This window comes from Homalodisca vitripennis, chromosome 1 (genome assembly GCF_021130785.1).
Source record: "Homalodisca vitripennis isolate AUS2020 chromosome 1, UT_GWSS_2.1, whole genome shotgun sequence".
Lineage (NCBI taxonomy): Eukaryota > Metazoa > Arthropoda > Insecta > Hemiptera > Cicadellidae > Homalodisca > Homalodisca vitripennis.
The window spans coordinates 14805759-14819138 of record NC_060207.1 but is presented as its reverse complement, the minus strand read 5'-3'; the positions used below and the strand labels follow the sequence as shown (position 1 = coordinate 14819138).

The window sequence follows — 13380 nt, the reverse complement described above, 5'->3', positions numbered from 1 at the left end:
CCACCGTTGTGAACGTGTTACTTTAAAAAAGTTGTAGGACTATTCTATACCATCTGAAGTATAAAGCTCATATTTTTATCTAACTCAATCTACACTTATCCATGTTTTCATCTATTCTGCTAAAGCTAGAGCAGAAAACACACAATTTAAAAACTATTAAATTTATTTCTGCTATTAACTAAACACACACAAACTCAAACATATTTACCAAGTTCAAAATTATCTGAAAAAGACACGAGGAAGGACATGAAGAAGTTAGTACATCTTAAAATAGAATATACAAATTAATTTCCAATAAAAATTTCATGTTATGGGTCCAAGAATAAAGATGGTTCATAGAACATTGCCATTCAACAAAACTATGGTGTTTATGAACTATCTTGTGTAGTTATAGTACTATCTTATAAAGAAGTCAGAAAAAATGTTCGTAGTACAGCAATGTCAATACAACTTTATTTCAGCATTTAAAATTTAACTTAACATGAAAATTAACAAAATATACAAGTGTAATTGATTTTTATTAAAAATATTTTTTCATCCATTTTACTCTTCGTTGCTTTGAAATAAAATATCTTTAAAATAAATCTCTTCCTTTCTTTTTCTTATACTTCCAACTAGTAATGGAAACGATTTCAATAATTAATTTGATTAAAGTTTAATAAATCTCATACACTAAATCTTTTTAGTGAATGAAAATACTAAAACATATAATTCAACATAAGCTTACAGTATGTTCCCTTTAACAATAACTATACTACCCGTAAAGAAATAAAATATGACAAATAATATCTAACAATGGATAAAAGTAAGTTGGTAATTAAACTGGTTTTTAAAAGGCATAATTAAACAATAAAAATAGACACGGATATGAAAATTAAACTATTATATTTCATGTTTAGTAACGTAATTTGTAATCCTTTCACTGTTATGTGAGATAATTGTCATCTTTTATTGCGGCTTTCAGATCACCGCCAAACCTGACATGACACTGAAAGGGTTTAAACGATGAATTGATGTTGGCTAAACATAGTCATACAATTTTACTTGTCCAGGGTAAAAATTTAACTTCTAATACATTTTGAAACGTACAAAACTACAACCGCAGAACTGATTTATTATGCCCTTTAAAAACCAGTTCATGAGTTTGATCATCACAATAATATTAACACGTACAAACTTCAAAACTGACAAATGAGCAAGGTTACAATGGTCCTGAAGCACAGCTTGCATGTGAGAAGAGGACAGTTTAACACATTTGGTATCATTACCCTAACACATACAATAGCTCTTGAAAAATATAATACTCTAGTGAAGATGAGGTGAGCGAACAGTACGAATGATTACGTTGTTGAGATCAGCTGTGGCATATGGAAGATGCTGGGTGGCAGCGGAGTGCAATGTGTAGAAGCAAAGTCTGTCAGATATGTACTGGCCTGAAAGTTAATCAAGTAATGTAACTTTCACTTAAAAAATTAAAATAACGTTAAGAAACAGAAATAAACACGAAATATATATAATTCCACAATATACCATTACAAACTAGATATATTCTAAAAACTCAATTGTACACACATACACAGAGTCATACAACAAACTAATATAATTTATGTTACTTACTTAAATGCTCCAAAAATAAGAATTAAGAAATCCTAATTATTTAATTTTCTTGACATCACTTCCTCAGAATGATATCTAAACTTCTAGACTAAATCTTACTTTGTGTTGGACAACGTACAAGTCAACAGCCACTTGTCACTCAAACAAAACTCAATTCAACAATAATTGAACATAATAATGTACGAAGTTATACTTACAATGTACAGTAACATCTGACACTTTTGAGAAGGATCCATGGATGCTCCAAACGAGCTGGGAAACAAAGGAGCTTCTTGCCTCTGCATGAAAGCAGTCACAGTGACTTTACAGATGACTTCATTGACATCGTACTTGTTGAGCACGGATGCTGTTAACAGATTCAACTCTGTTTATCAAATCAAATTTTTAAGGTGAATTTATCCACCAACAAACCTTATTAATAAAATAAACGGATATGATGAAATCTTACAGATTAATGTAATGAACATAATGTGCAAATAAGATGGTGAAGTTAAAATGACCACTACAAATAATATTGAAAAAATATTATTGAAATATACAAGGACATCTTTTATATGGGTTACCAATTAATTCCAAGCATACAATTTATATAAAACTTTTTTTAAATCCTAATTTTAATAATATTATAAATATGAAAGTGCCTTTGTTTGTTTGTTTTGCTTTCACAAATAAACTATTAAACCGATTGTACTGAAATTTTACATGGGCATTCTTACAATCTCTGGGATGAATATAGGCCTATTCTTATTTCGAAAATTCCTCCAGGCTACACCCCCACTGGTCTCTAAAGTATCAAAAAATCCCATATTGGTCTCTAAATTTCTGAAATATTAACTGAAAGAGCCTGTCAAATGTAATCAGCTGTTCTGTGTAAACACTGTCTTATGACAGCACAACCATATGTTTATTAATTTAACCACTATATCCATTGTTTACATTTATGGTGTAAAAATTCATTAGTTATCATGGTTTTTTTTTCATTTTAGCGATTAAGTAAGTACTTATGTACCTAATTCTGAATGTATATTCTGTCTTAAAACATAAGATGGTAGGAATTTGACTCCAAAGACTTCAGTTGAAGTTGTTGAAAAGAACTAAGCTATATATGAAAGTTCGCTTGACTGCGTTTTTGAGGTATTGTACCAATTCCAACCATATATGTTTTAAAATATTTTGAAAAAATGTTCAGTTTGTAAAGAAACAAACAAATAGTGTCATTTTACATGTACTTTTAACTGTATAAAGTGCTATTACTTATAAAACTTAATCAATCTAATGTGGAAAGAACAAAAATAAAAAGTTATTATGGGTTATACATCCGCATAGAGCAAAACAGGTTTTTATAACTCTACATTTTTTTGAACACTTATTTACTTATCAAGATTTAGATATCTTTTAGATTTCAAGATTGGGAGCTGGAAATGTTCACAAACATTAAGTTGAAAAATAAACCTTTAGAGATTTGTCAAAGTAAAATCACTGTCATTTCCAATTCTGTCATGGAACAAATATTGTATATCTTGCTAAAAGTATATTTGCACACAGACATAATTAATTATAATGCATATTATAATTTAATAATAATAATAATTATTATTATTATTAAACTATTACAACTGTTTTATTATGCTTTTTACACCCACTTTTTAAATATTATTTGGATACCTTAGACAAATTGTTTTTATAATTAAAATATGTATATATATATATATATATATATATATATATATATATATATATATATATATATATATATATATAACTTATTACTAAAATTGAACTTTTAAAATATTTTTAATGGCTCCTTATTCCAAATTAAAATACAGACTAACACAACCAAACACAATCACTAACACATTTAAAAACACACATGACAATTAAACTAAATATTAAAAAACTAACAACTATTACAATTTCTCAAAATTAAGTGGAATTAAAATGTAGCCTGTCATTAGTTTCAGTTCATTTAAAATTCTTGCACTGATATTTTTACAACCTTGTTTTGCATTGCAAAAATCAATATCATACTCATCTTTGTGGTATTAATGTTTTTTTGAAAAACAAATATTTACAATAATGCATCCAGTGAGACTAGAAAATCCTTTGAATGGAAAATATTTTAACATATAAATTCATTTATAAAATGTACATTATTGTTGTTATTTAATTAACCATTTTAATAGTATCTTCTATTTAGCCTCGTTTATTTTAATATTGGGATGGGTATACACATCTGATGAGGTATATGACTGTTATTCTGCAGCAATGGTCATTGAACCAAATCGCCAGACTGACAATGGGATGTCCCAGATAGAGGATGACCAGCAGTACAGAGGTGAAAGCTCTCAGATGACGGCAGGATGTGGAGCAGGACAGTCGTGTATTGTGCTGCTGTAACGCTGGCTCTCCCCACACCAGGTGAGCATGCATTGTATGTTACAACAGGTCAACTCAGCTTGGAGGAATACAAAAATGGTTTTGCTCTAATGATTTTGAAATTAAGAAATAAAATTGAATAATATTTTATTGTTCTACAGATTTTTTCCAATCATTAAGTAATAAAATCATGATGTTGGCAAGTCAGTATACAATTAAAATATAAAAACACAGACAGTAAAAATCCAAAACAATTTTTTTTTAAATCCCTTTTTTATATCAAACATTATATGAAAATAGATAAACTTATCAACAAATACAAATATAGTTGTACAAAAAATATGGTCTTCGATAAAACCAAATATTCCAAATTAAATAAACTTTACAATGATAGATCTAACAAAATTCTTATTTAAATTTATAATTTAACTTTTTTCTAAATATGCATAGCGTTCATATGCTTAATTTAGTTGTATTTATTCAATTTTTAAAGTAATTCATTTCTATTCAAATCAACATTTCTTTAAAAAAAGTTGTTCTAGACTACAATATTAAGGTTTTACAGCAGTCAACAATAAAATTTATTTGTTAATATTTTTAATTTTTAGCCTCTAATTTGCTATACATTTTTAGATTTATTTTTAAATATTAGAATTCTTAGCCCCTAATTTGTAATACAATTTTACTAATATCACAATATAACTTATGACAAAGTTAAAGATACTCTGCCAAAATGTATCTTATATTATATAATATCAAATGTTGCTTAATTATATTGAGGAATAAATTGAACATAAATATTAAATTTTAAAGTTTTATAGTTAACTGCATTATTCCACCTTATTCAATAACAACATTTTTATTCGTGTTGTTTGTCATTTTGTAGATTTTCCATATGTTGCAGTTGTCTGTGGATATGGATACTGATGATTTGTGGATCATGCTGTTGAAAATAACTACTATATGAGAATATGGATAGTGTAGAGATCATTGACAAAATTTGTATTCATTTACCAGTGATAGTTAATTAGAGTAGAAATATGACCGAACCAAACACTTTTAAAGAACAGGGTCATCTCAGCAAAATTTTCAATACAATGAATTTTCTTTGATAGGCTTTGTATATGTATGGCCCAACTTAAATTATTATCAACTTGTAATTTCAAAAATGTTGTATTAAAAATTTTGCTGAGATTATCCCGTTCAATGACACTGTTTGGTTCAATTATATTTCTATTCTGTTTTATTTCAAAATTAATAAAATTAGTTTTGCTTGCTTACTTACTTACTTATTTAAAAATAAATTATTGCTTAAGAAATATGCTTGAATATTTGAGAGTTAAATTTGGGTAATTTGTTGGAATCATTGGCAAAAAGTATGAGTTGACTCTTAATCCCTGTAATATCATACAAGATACTAGAAAATCCCTGAAGATAACAGGGAAATAACACATGTCCAAGAATTGAACCTTGGGGAACTCCTTGCACCACCTTAAGTTTTCTTGATTTAATGTGTAAATAACTTCCATCAAAAATTACTAAGGTATGCTGACTAAAAGAATTGTCTCATATTTTCCCAAAACTTACAGTAAAATCAACTAAGGTTTAATATTTGATAGTTCTGTGTTATTTTACAACAGAAATGAATTTTCTTTAAACTAAATTTCTAATTAATCCATGGTTATCCAAATATTTTAGTTGGTAAATAGTACGTTTGACTGGCACAAAATATTGGTAATTTAGTTTTATAAAGAAAACACCAGCTTCAAATCAATCATAAGTGAACTAGATGCATTTAACTGAGCAATGTGTGGAAAGCAAAATTTGAACACAAACCCGATGGCCAGCCAGAACAGCTGCACAGGTCAGGAAAGGCCACAGGGTAAATTTACATACAAGGCACGTCCAGAAAGTAAGTGTACTCAATTTATGCACGGTTAAAAAAATTTATTAAAACAAAAACATACTTGGTTACACTTGTTCATATGTAAGTTATTTTTTGACATAGTCACCATCCCTCTCAATGCAAGTGGTGAGTTACGGGATCAATTTTTTTATGCCTGTCTCAAAGAAGTCTCCCACCAGCTCTTTCACCCACTTCTCTACCTCTCCCTTAACTTCATCGTCTGTTGAAAACTTGTTTCCACTCTTGTGCACCTTCAGGGATGTGAAGAGATGGAAATCTGAAGGGGCCAGGTCAAGGGAATACGGGGGGTGGTTCAAAACGTCCCATCCAAGAGTCCAGGAGTTGCTTCGTGGCGTTGGCCGTGTGAGGTCTGGCATTGTTGTGAAGCAGGCAGACTCCCTTTGTCAGCATGCCCCTTCTTTTATTCTGAATCGCCTTTTTCAATTTTTTTTAGCATCTCAAAGTATCTTTCCTTGTTGATGGTGTCCCCGTGAGGCAGATATTCAATCGAGGTTATGTCTTTATGGTCTTAAAACATGGATGCCATGATTTTTTTGGCTGAAATTGTGGTTTTGAATGTCTTGGCGGAGGGTGACAAGGTGTGACGCCATTGCTGAGACTACCTCTTAGTTTCAGGTGTGTAGTGGGCAACCCAAATTTCGTCTCCAGTAACAATAGAGTAGAGAAAATCATCACCTTCGAGTTCGTAGTGTTCCAAAAACTCTTTGGAGCTCTGCACTCAATTAAACTTGTGCTGTTCTGTCAGCTGTTTTGAGATTCACCTCGCAGACAATTTCCGCTATCCGAGAGTTTCTTTGATTGTTTCGTGTATTAGTGATTTGGAGATTTGCGGAAACATCGCAGAAAGTTCATCTAAAATCAATCTGTGATCGTCACGAACCGCAATCTCGATTTTTCCACAAGTTCATCAGTTACAATTGAAGGTCTTCTGCTCCTGTGATCGTAATGCACGGAAGTACGGCCATTTTTAAACTCGTGACACCACTTGTACGATTCATAGTTCCATTACTGTAAACAGTTTTCATCTCATTATAAATTTTAACCAGAGCTTTTCCCTTCACGTGAATTTTTCACTTGGCAGGAGATACGATCGACATTTTTCGTGAGAGATGCTACTGCGTCCAGAGTTTTAACACACTAACCTCGGATTGGTCTCGTTTTGAAGGGGAGGAGTCAGACTACGCGGCAGTGTTACCAACATGTCGAAAAAGTATTCCCTACAGCTGTGAGAGTACCAGTACACTTACTTTCTAGATGTGCCTCGTATGTTCTTTGACAAAGAGTTTTGAGGTATGTTTGATTAAATGTATATCCATGTAGAAATTGAATTAGTGAGATACTACTAAAATTCCAGAAAACAAAGTAAATCATCAACATAACTAATCAGTATGCTGCTGCTATCATTATTTTATAATATGTGCCATGTGTTTTGTACAGAGGACACTACAGACCGCATGATGCAGCCACTCTCCGCAGTAGCTAGCGGCAACTACACTATATCATTCATGCCTCTGCTGTCAGTTCTTATCAACATGTTTCCTCGCATCATGTCCCGTGTGCGCCTGCAGCCTCTCACCGCAACCACTCACGCTCGCAGTTTGTATCAATTTTCAACATTTGTCTGATTATCTCTCTAAGAAATATAAAATATCAAATGTTTATTACACGGCAATAATTAAAATGATAGGAACTTTACATGAAAGCAAATTCAACATTTGCAGATTAAACATTAATGAGAGAGATTCTTGCAGTGTACTTCCAACATTGCCTAGTATCTACATTTTAAAGAGCCTAGTTTATATCAAGAAAATCTGACCTCGTTTAGTTTAAGAAATTCTGTACACTCTCACAATACCAGATCTGAAAATCTAATTGATGTGAGATACATTAGTTTAAGCAAGTCCCAACATAGCTTTGTGTACATTGGTACAAATCTTTTCAACAAGTTACCTTATAATGCCAAAACAGTGTGCATTAAGAACTTTAAGAATGTTTTGGTTAAGTGGCTGAAAATTAAAGCTTTTTATTCAGTTGAAGAGGTGTACCTATATGATTTTAATGGTATTGAATTTTAAACTAATTTTAAAGAAATTTTAAACTAGTTATAAGAAACTAGATATAATGAAATATGACAAATGATGAAGTCTAATTCATGTCAATCCTGTGACATTGTTGATTCTTAATGTGGGACAACAATAAAAATTCTTGATTTTTGAACATTTGCAGATCATTGCGTATCAAAAGAATTTTATGTACACCAGATACATTGTAAATGAGTAATAAAATATAAAATGTTAACAGTTCCTTTGCTTTTTAACCAAGAAACTTTGAAACCAAATGCTTACAAGTTGGTCATTATGATAATTTCCAGCCAATTTCGAAAGTTCTACTGTACACACACACTGTAACACCTCATATATTTTCAAATGTATAAAAAAGGAATTTGCATTCAATACCAGTAGCAATTAATACACAAAAGTGTAGTAGACATTATAATTCTCCTGTAAAATATTATTACATTAATTTTAATTTTGTACTTTGCCACTATGAAATTCATTTGTCTATTAGAGTTGGAAGCACTATGGGACTGGGAGAGAACCAGCCTTTGTTCAATTTTGGAGACAGAGGGTTGGGCCCAACAACACGACCCTTGTGTCTTCTACTCATGCAGCTTCGGTGGCAGCGACCTCTGTGACAGCCAGGTCAGTTTACTGTCTTGTTTTCTCACTAATACTAATGTATAGTAATAAAACCAGATGTTTTCGTAAATATAGCACAAACATCAATCTATATACAATTTTTAACATAGTGCAATTGATTTTGGGTTTGGAAAATTGTTTTATGTTAAATTCATAGCTTTCCCAGATAACTTCCCTAAATACAAAAAATGTAGACTTTTTGATCACTCAACGTGAAATTACAATAGGAGACAGGCATATTTTTTAACCAGGCCCAAATGAAAAATTAAATGAAATTGATAAAAAATGTAATTATGTTTTGAAAAAATATTTTTAAACATGTAATTTACAAATACAAATATTATTTAATTTAAAATTACAATTTTTCTAACTCATAAATTAATAATAAACATGTTACTCCCTGAAGCTATATATATCTATCATATACATACTGTACACATTTCACATTTTTAATCTTCAGCAGTTTTTATTTAGGCCTTATAACAAAAAAAAATTGCCTAAGTTTCTTACTTTAAATGTATACAATTTCACGTTGAGTGATCAGAACATAAAGCAATATTTTCCAAACCCAAAATTGAGTACATCTTCTCAAAAAATTTACTTAGATTGTTGTAACTCAAACAATACTTGTAGTTGGCTTCCTAACTGAAACACTAAATAGTGTGAAATATTTGGGGCACTTCTAAACATTTGAAGGCAATTGAGTGTTTATTGGAAGAGACAAATTTTCAAATTTCGTCATTTCTACAATATTTATCAAGCCAAAAATCTACTGCACTACCTTAATTGAGCTGACATAAATTTAAAGTTAAACATTTCTCCATTAAATACACCTACAGGGAACCTGATAATAAGGTGCAAATGCCTCAAAAGGCCTTGATCTGCTTCATGCTGATGCCTTTAGCTCCTTTTAGAGCAGTTGATTCAGAAATGTTCTTGTTCTCAGAAAGTTTTCCGCTTTGTGCTGCTACTCAAGAGTAATATCGCTCCATTAACAGTAATTTAGTTAAAAACTTCCAACTTATGTTGCTATCATACGTAACTATTGATACTATTTACAATTTCACTATTTAGCTAACATTACTGACATTTTTATAATTTCAAAACATAAAAATTGTTATTTTATTGAAAATGCTTATAAATATTTCATCTATATGTCTGACAAAATTAGTTTATATATGATATCAGTGGATGATCCTCATGTTGGGAAGGTTCTCTACTTGTCCACCGTTCATCAGTTTTTAATACGTTGTTCACTGTTCAAGCTATCCAATTACGAAATTCGCTCCATGACAATATTGCTTCAGGGCGATGGTCTGGGACTGGTTGTGGAACAGGTACAGGTGGTGGTTGGTTATGCAAGTGGGTGGGTGGTAGGAATGAATGAGGTTTTACGTTAATACCACTTGATTTGATTGACAATTTGATTAGAAAATATGAATATATTTACATTCTTATTGTTATGTGTTTTGTATTAATGTTATTTCAGTACATAAAGCTTAGTTTTATAATGTTCTTTACATTTGTTTAATATAATTTTAAAGAAATGTTATTTCTATTGTTTGTATGTTTTCATATTATCTAGAGGTTGAGTGGAAGAGAGGGCTAAAACAAACTTAACTCCACCTCAAATATAGACTTATTTCATGTCTTCTACTAAAACCTCACAAACATAACAATTTTTAAACTCTTCCACATTATAAAACATGATATGAACTTGTGAATGATGCATAACATGTGAAAAACTTGTTAAAATTCTTAAAACTAAACAAAAGCCAATTTATGTTCATACATGGCAGAACAGCCGAATGAATTCACCTTCGAAGCTCACAGTTGTAATTTGCCCGACATAGGGCAATGTCAACTACGCAGATTGTCTCTAAAGACAAATCAAATCAAATCTTTATTCACATATACATTGAGTACAGCGATTGTGTCATTTGAATTACAATTGTTAAGTTCGAATTAGGTAAAAAGTATGTACAGTAAGAGTTACAGAATTCGTCATTATTCATCTTCATTGCTGAGTTCTCCAATCCAAAAACTCCTGGACTGTGTATATTGTTCGTTCCAGCAGCCAGTCCATGAGTCTTCTCTTCAGATTCTTCTCAGGGATTCTCTTCATTTCTTCTGGCAGACAGTTGTAGAAGGCAGCTCCTCGATAAGATGGTTTCTTCTCGAATAGACAGAGATGATGAGTGTCAAGTGCGAAGTTGTGCCTATGCCTTGTGTTGTATGTGTGGTGGTCTCCTAATCTGGCTCGGCCTATTTTTACTGCATGCATTACTGTTTCAAGAATATAGAGTGCAGTAACTGTCAAGATCCTGAGCTCCTTGAAGGCTTCTCTACATGTCTCTTGCGGTCTTAGTCCTTTCAGTGTTCTTATGGCTCTTTTCTGAATTACCAATACTCTTTGGAGGTTTGAAGCGCTTGTCCCACCCCAGGCCACTAAACCATATCTTAGGTGGGTTTCAAATAAAGAGTAGTAGGCTATGATGGCTGTTCTGTTATCACTGACCTGCTTTAGCCTTCGTATAGCATAGAGACCCATGTTCAGTTTTTTACAAAGTTGGGTCACATGAGGTGTCCATGAGAGATTGTTGTCAAGGACTATGCCTAGATATTTATTTGAGTTTAGTGTTGTTAATTCTGGAAGGCCTTGGTAGTCATTGGGAAGTGATGTGTATATCAGTTGATAGGTTTTACTTTCATTCAGGACCAGATCATTTTGAAGGCAGTACTGTTTTGCCATGCTGTATGCCACATAGGAGTTTATTTCAAGCTCTTGTCGATTTTTGGTGGCAACAAGTAGTGCTGTGTCATCAGCAAACATCACTGTCTCACAAAACTCTGAAAGGTAACTTGGAAAATCATTGGTGAGGAGTATATAAAGTACAGGGCCAAGGACAGATCCTTGTGGCACTCCTCTTTTCATTGGGAGGGTTTCAGATTTTACTGTGAGAAGGGTGTTGTTATCCTTGTAGCTGAGCTCAACCAATTGTTTCCTATCGCTGATATAACTTGTGAACCAGCTGGCTTCTTTTCCAATTATCCCAAGTGCCTTGAGCTTTCCAATTAACAGGTTGTGGTCCAGGCAGTCGAATGCCTTGCTGAAATCGAGCATGACACTTGTTGCAACACATCCCTGATCTAGTTTATCAATAATGTACTCAATTAGTTGTACTACTGCAGTTGTTGTTGATCTGTTCTTGATAAATCCATGTTGTCTAGAGGTCAGGAGGTTGTGTTGCTGCAGATGTGCTATAAGTCTGTTCAATATTACTCGCTCTAGGATCTTAGAAAAATTCGATATCAGAGATATTGGCCGATAGTTAACAGCGTCATTGATTTGGCCACTTTTGTACTTGGGATAGACTTTAGCCACTTTTAGACTGTTAGGGAAAATTCCTTCGTCCAGAGATTTGTTTATAAGAGTTGTCAGTGGGGTTAAAAGTTCACTTTTACAATGTTTAATTAGCTTTGAAGAAATGTCGTCCTCTCCAGCAGATGTTTTAGCTTTCATGGAGTCAATAATTGTTCCTATTTCTTCTTCAGTAGTGTTGTGGTGCTGCAAATTAGTAACAAAGTGAGCCTGAATAACATTTGCTGGTGTAGGATTTTGATTCAGTGTTCTATTTTTGTCAAGTGTCTTCTCTGCTATTCTGGAAAAAAAATTGATTTAAAAGCATTGGCAATGTTATTGGGAGAATCGTGTAATTCACCTTCAACAATGAAACTTACTGGAATTATGGTTGTGGTGTTTTGTTTTCTTTCAGAGTTGATTACCCTCCAGACAGCTTTTGATTTATTGTCAGCCTGCTCTATGAATTCCGCATTTTGCTTCTTCTTAAGTTCTTTTAGCTTAAGATCATACATCTTCTTCCTAGTTGCTGTTTCCCTTTTATCATACTAAGTAGCGAAAATGTCATACTAAGTTTCCCTTTTATCATCAAGACATGTAGCGTTGATATTTTATTTGACATTGTAGATGCAGGGGCCTGAAAGACAGCATTCAGACACAATTCTGTTAACCTCAACAAGTCTTGATGAATGTACGACTGTGGAGGTGCGTCGGTGCTCCGACCCATCTCACAAGTACGATCCTGCTGTTGCCAGTTGTGTTCCTGCAAACCTCTTGTGCCAACACAAGGACAACTACTGGTTTACACCAAAACTTCCAAGTTCCTGAACTTTAAAAAAAATTAAAATGTTTTTGAATTAGTTTTAAATATAAGGTGTAAATATGAGTAATTTATAATGGATTGGGGGGGGGGTGGGGGGGGGGGGGGGTGGGGGGGGGGGGGGGTGGGGGGGGGGGGGGGTGGGGGGGGGGGGGGGTGGGGGGGGGGGGGGGTGGGGGGGGAATTTCCTAACTATATAAGTACAAATGAATTTTTTAATTGCAATTTTAGCTCTTAACTATTGTGACGGGTAGCGTACGATAAGCGGACGCGGTTTTTTTATCGAAGAATGTAATAATCGATACCTAATATTCGCATCTCAAATCCTAGCCTGGTAATTATCATATAAACGGCCGGAGCGGCAAAATACGAGTTTTGCCTTATAAACTTATTGGAATCGTCCTATAGAACAAAAAAAATATAAGGTTTGATAGCGTGGAAATGAGAAATAACGAAGTTCTAGAACATAAAAAATGGAACAACTTTTCACACGCGGAGTAATATTTCCATGTTGTACATCGACGTCAAGCGTCACGTGACCATGATTCAACCTCGTGATGATGTCATCGGATGGGTCGCC

The 13380-nt window shown here is 32.8% G+C and overlaps 2 protein-coding genes across 2 annotated transcripts; one reads left to right on the top strand and one right to left on the bottom strand.

The window, feature by feature from the left end:
- Positions 1-431: 431 nt before the first annotated feature.
- On the bottom strand, positions 432-1984 carry LOC124357494 (phosphatidylserine lipase ABHD16A-like). Its single transcript, XM_046809349.1, has 2 exons — positions 1815-1984; positions 432-1433 (listed from the first exon to the last, which is right to left on the bottom strand). The coding sequence occupies exons 1-2, from the start codon at positions 1899-1901 to the stop codon at positions 1341-1343; spliced, it is 180 nt and encodes a 59-aa protein (XP_046665305.1). The 5' UTR covers positions 1902-1984; the 3' UTR covers positions 432-1340.
- A 1902-nt stretch (positions 1985-3886) lies between these two features.
- Positions 3887-12876, top strand: LOC124357488. Its single transcript, XM_046809335.1, has 4 exons — positions 3887-4035; positions 7358-7516; positions 8489-8622; positions 12608-12876. Exons 1-4 carry the CDS (start codon positions 3978-3980, stop codon positions 12806-12808), a joined length of 552 nt encoding a protein of 183 aa, XP_046665291.1. The 5' UTR covers positions 3887-3977; the 3' UTR covers positions 12809-12876.
- The last annotated feature ends 504 nt before the right edge of the window (positions 12877-13380 follow it).

Bases quoted from the DNA above. Each gene is read 5' to 3' on its own strand.
- LOC124357494 (XM_046809349.1), bottom strand. From the start codon at position 1,901: ATGCAGAGGCAAGAAGCTCCTTTGTTTCCCAGCTCGTTTGGAGCATCC. The intron at 1,434-1,814 runs GTAAGTATAACT...ATTAACTTTCAG, and splicing joins GTCAGATGTTACTGTACATT to GCCAGTACATATCTGACAGA.
- LOC124357488 (XM_046809335.1), top strand. From the start codon at position 3,978: ATGTGGAGCAGGACAGTCGTGTATTGTGCTGCTGTAACGCTGGCTCTC. The intron at 7,517-8,488 runs GTTTGTATCAAT...TTTGTCTATTAG, and splicing joins CGCAACCACTCACGCTCGCA to AGTTGGAAGCACTATGGGAC. The intron at 8,623-12,607 runs GTCAGTTTACTG...TTGACATTGTAG, and splicing joins GCGACCTCTGTGACAGCCAG to ATGCAGGGGCCTGAAAGACA.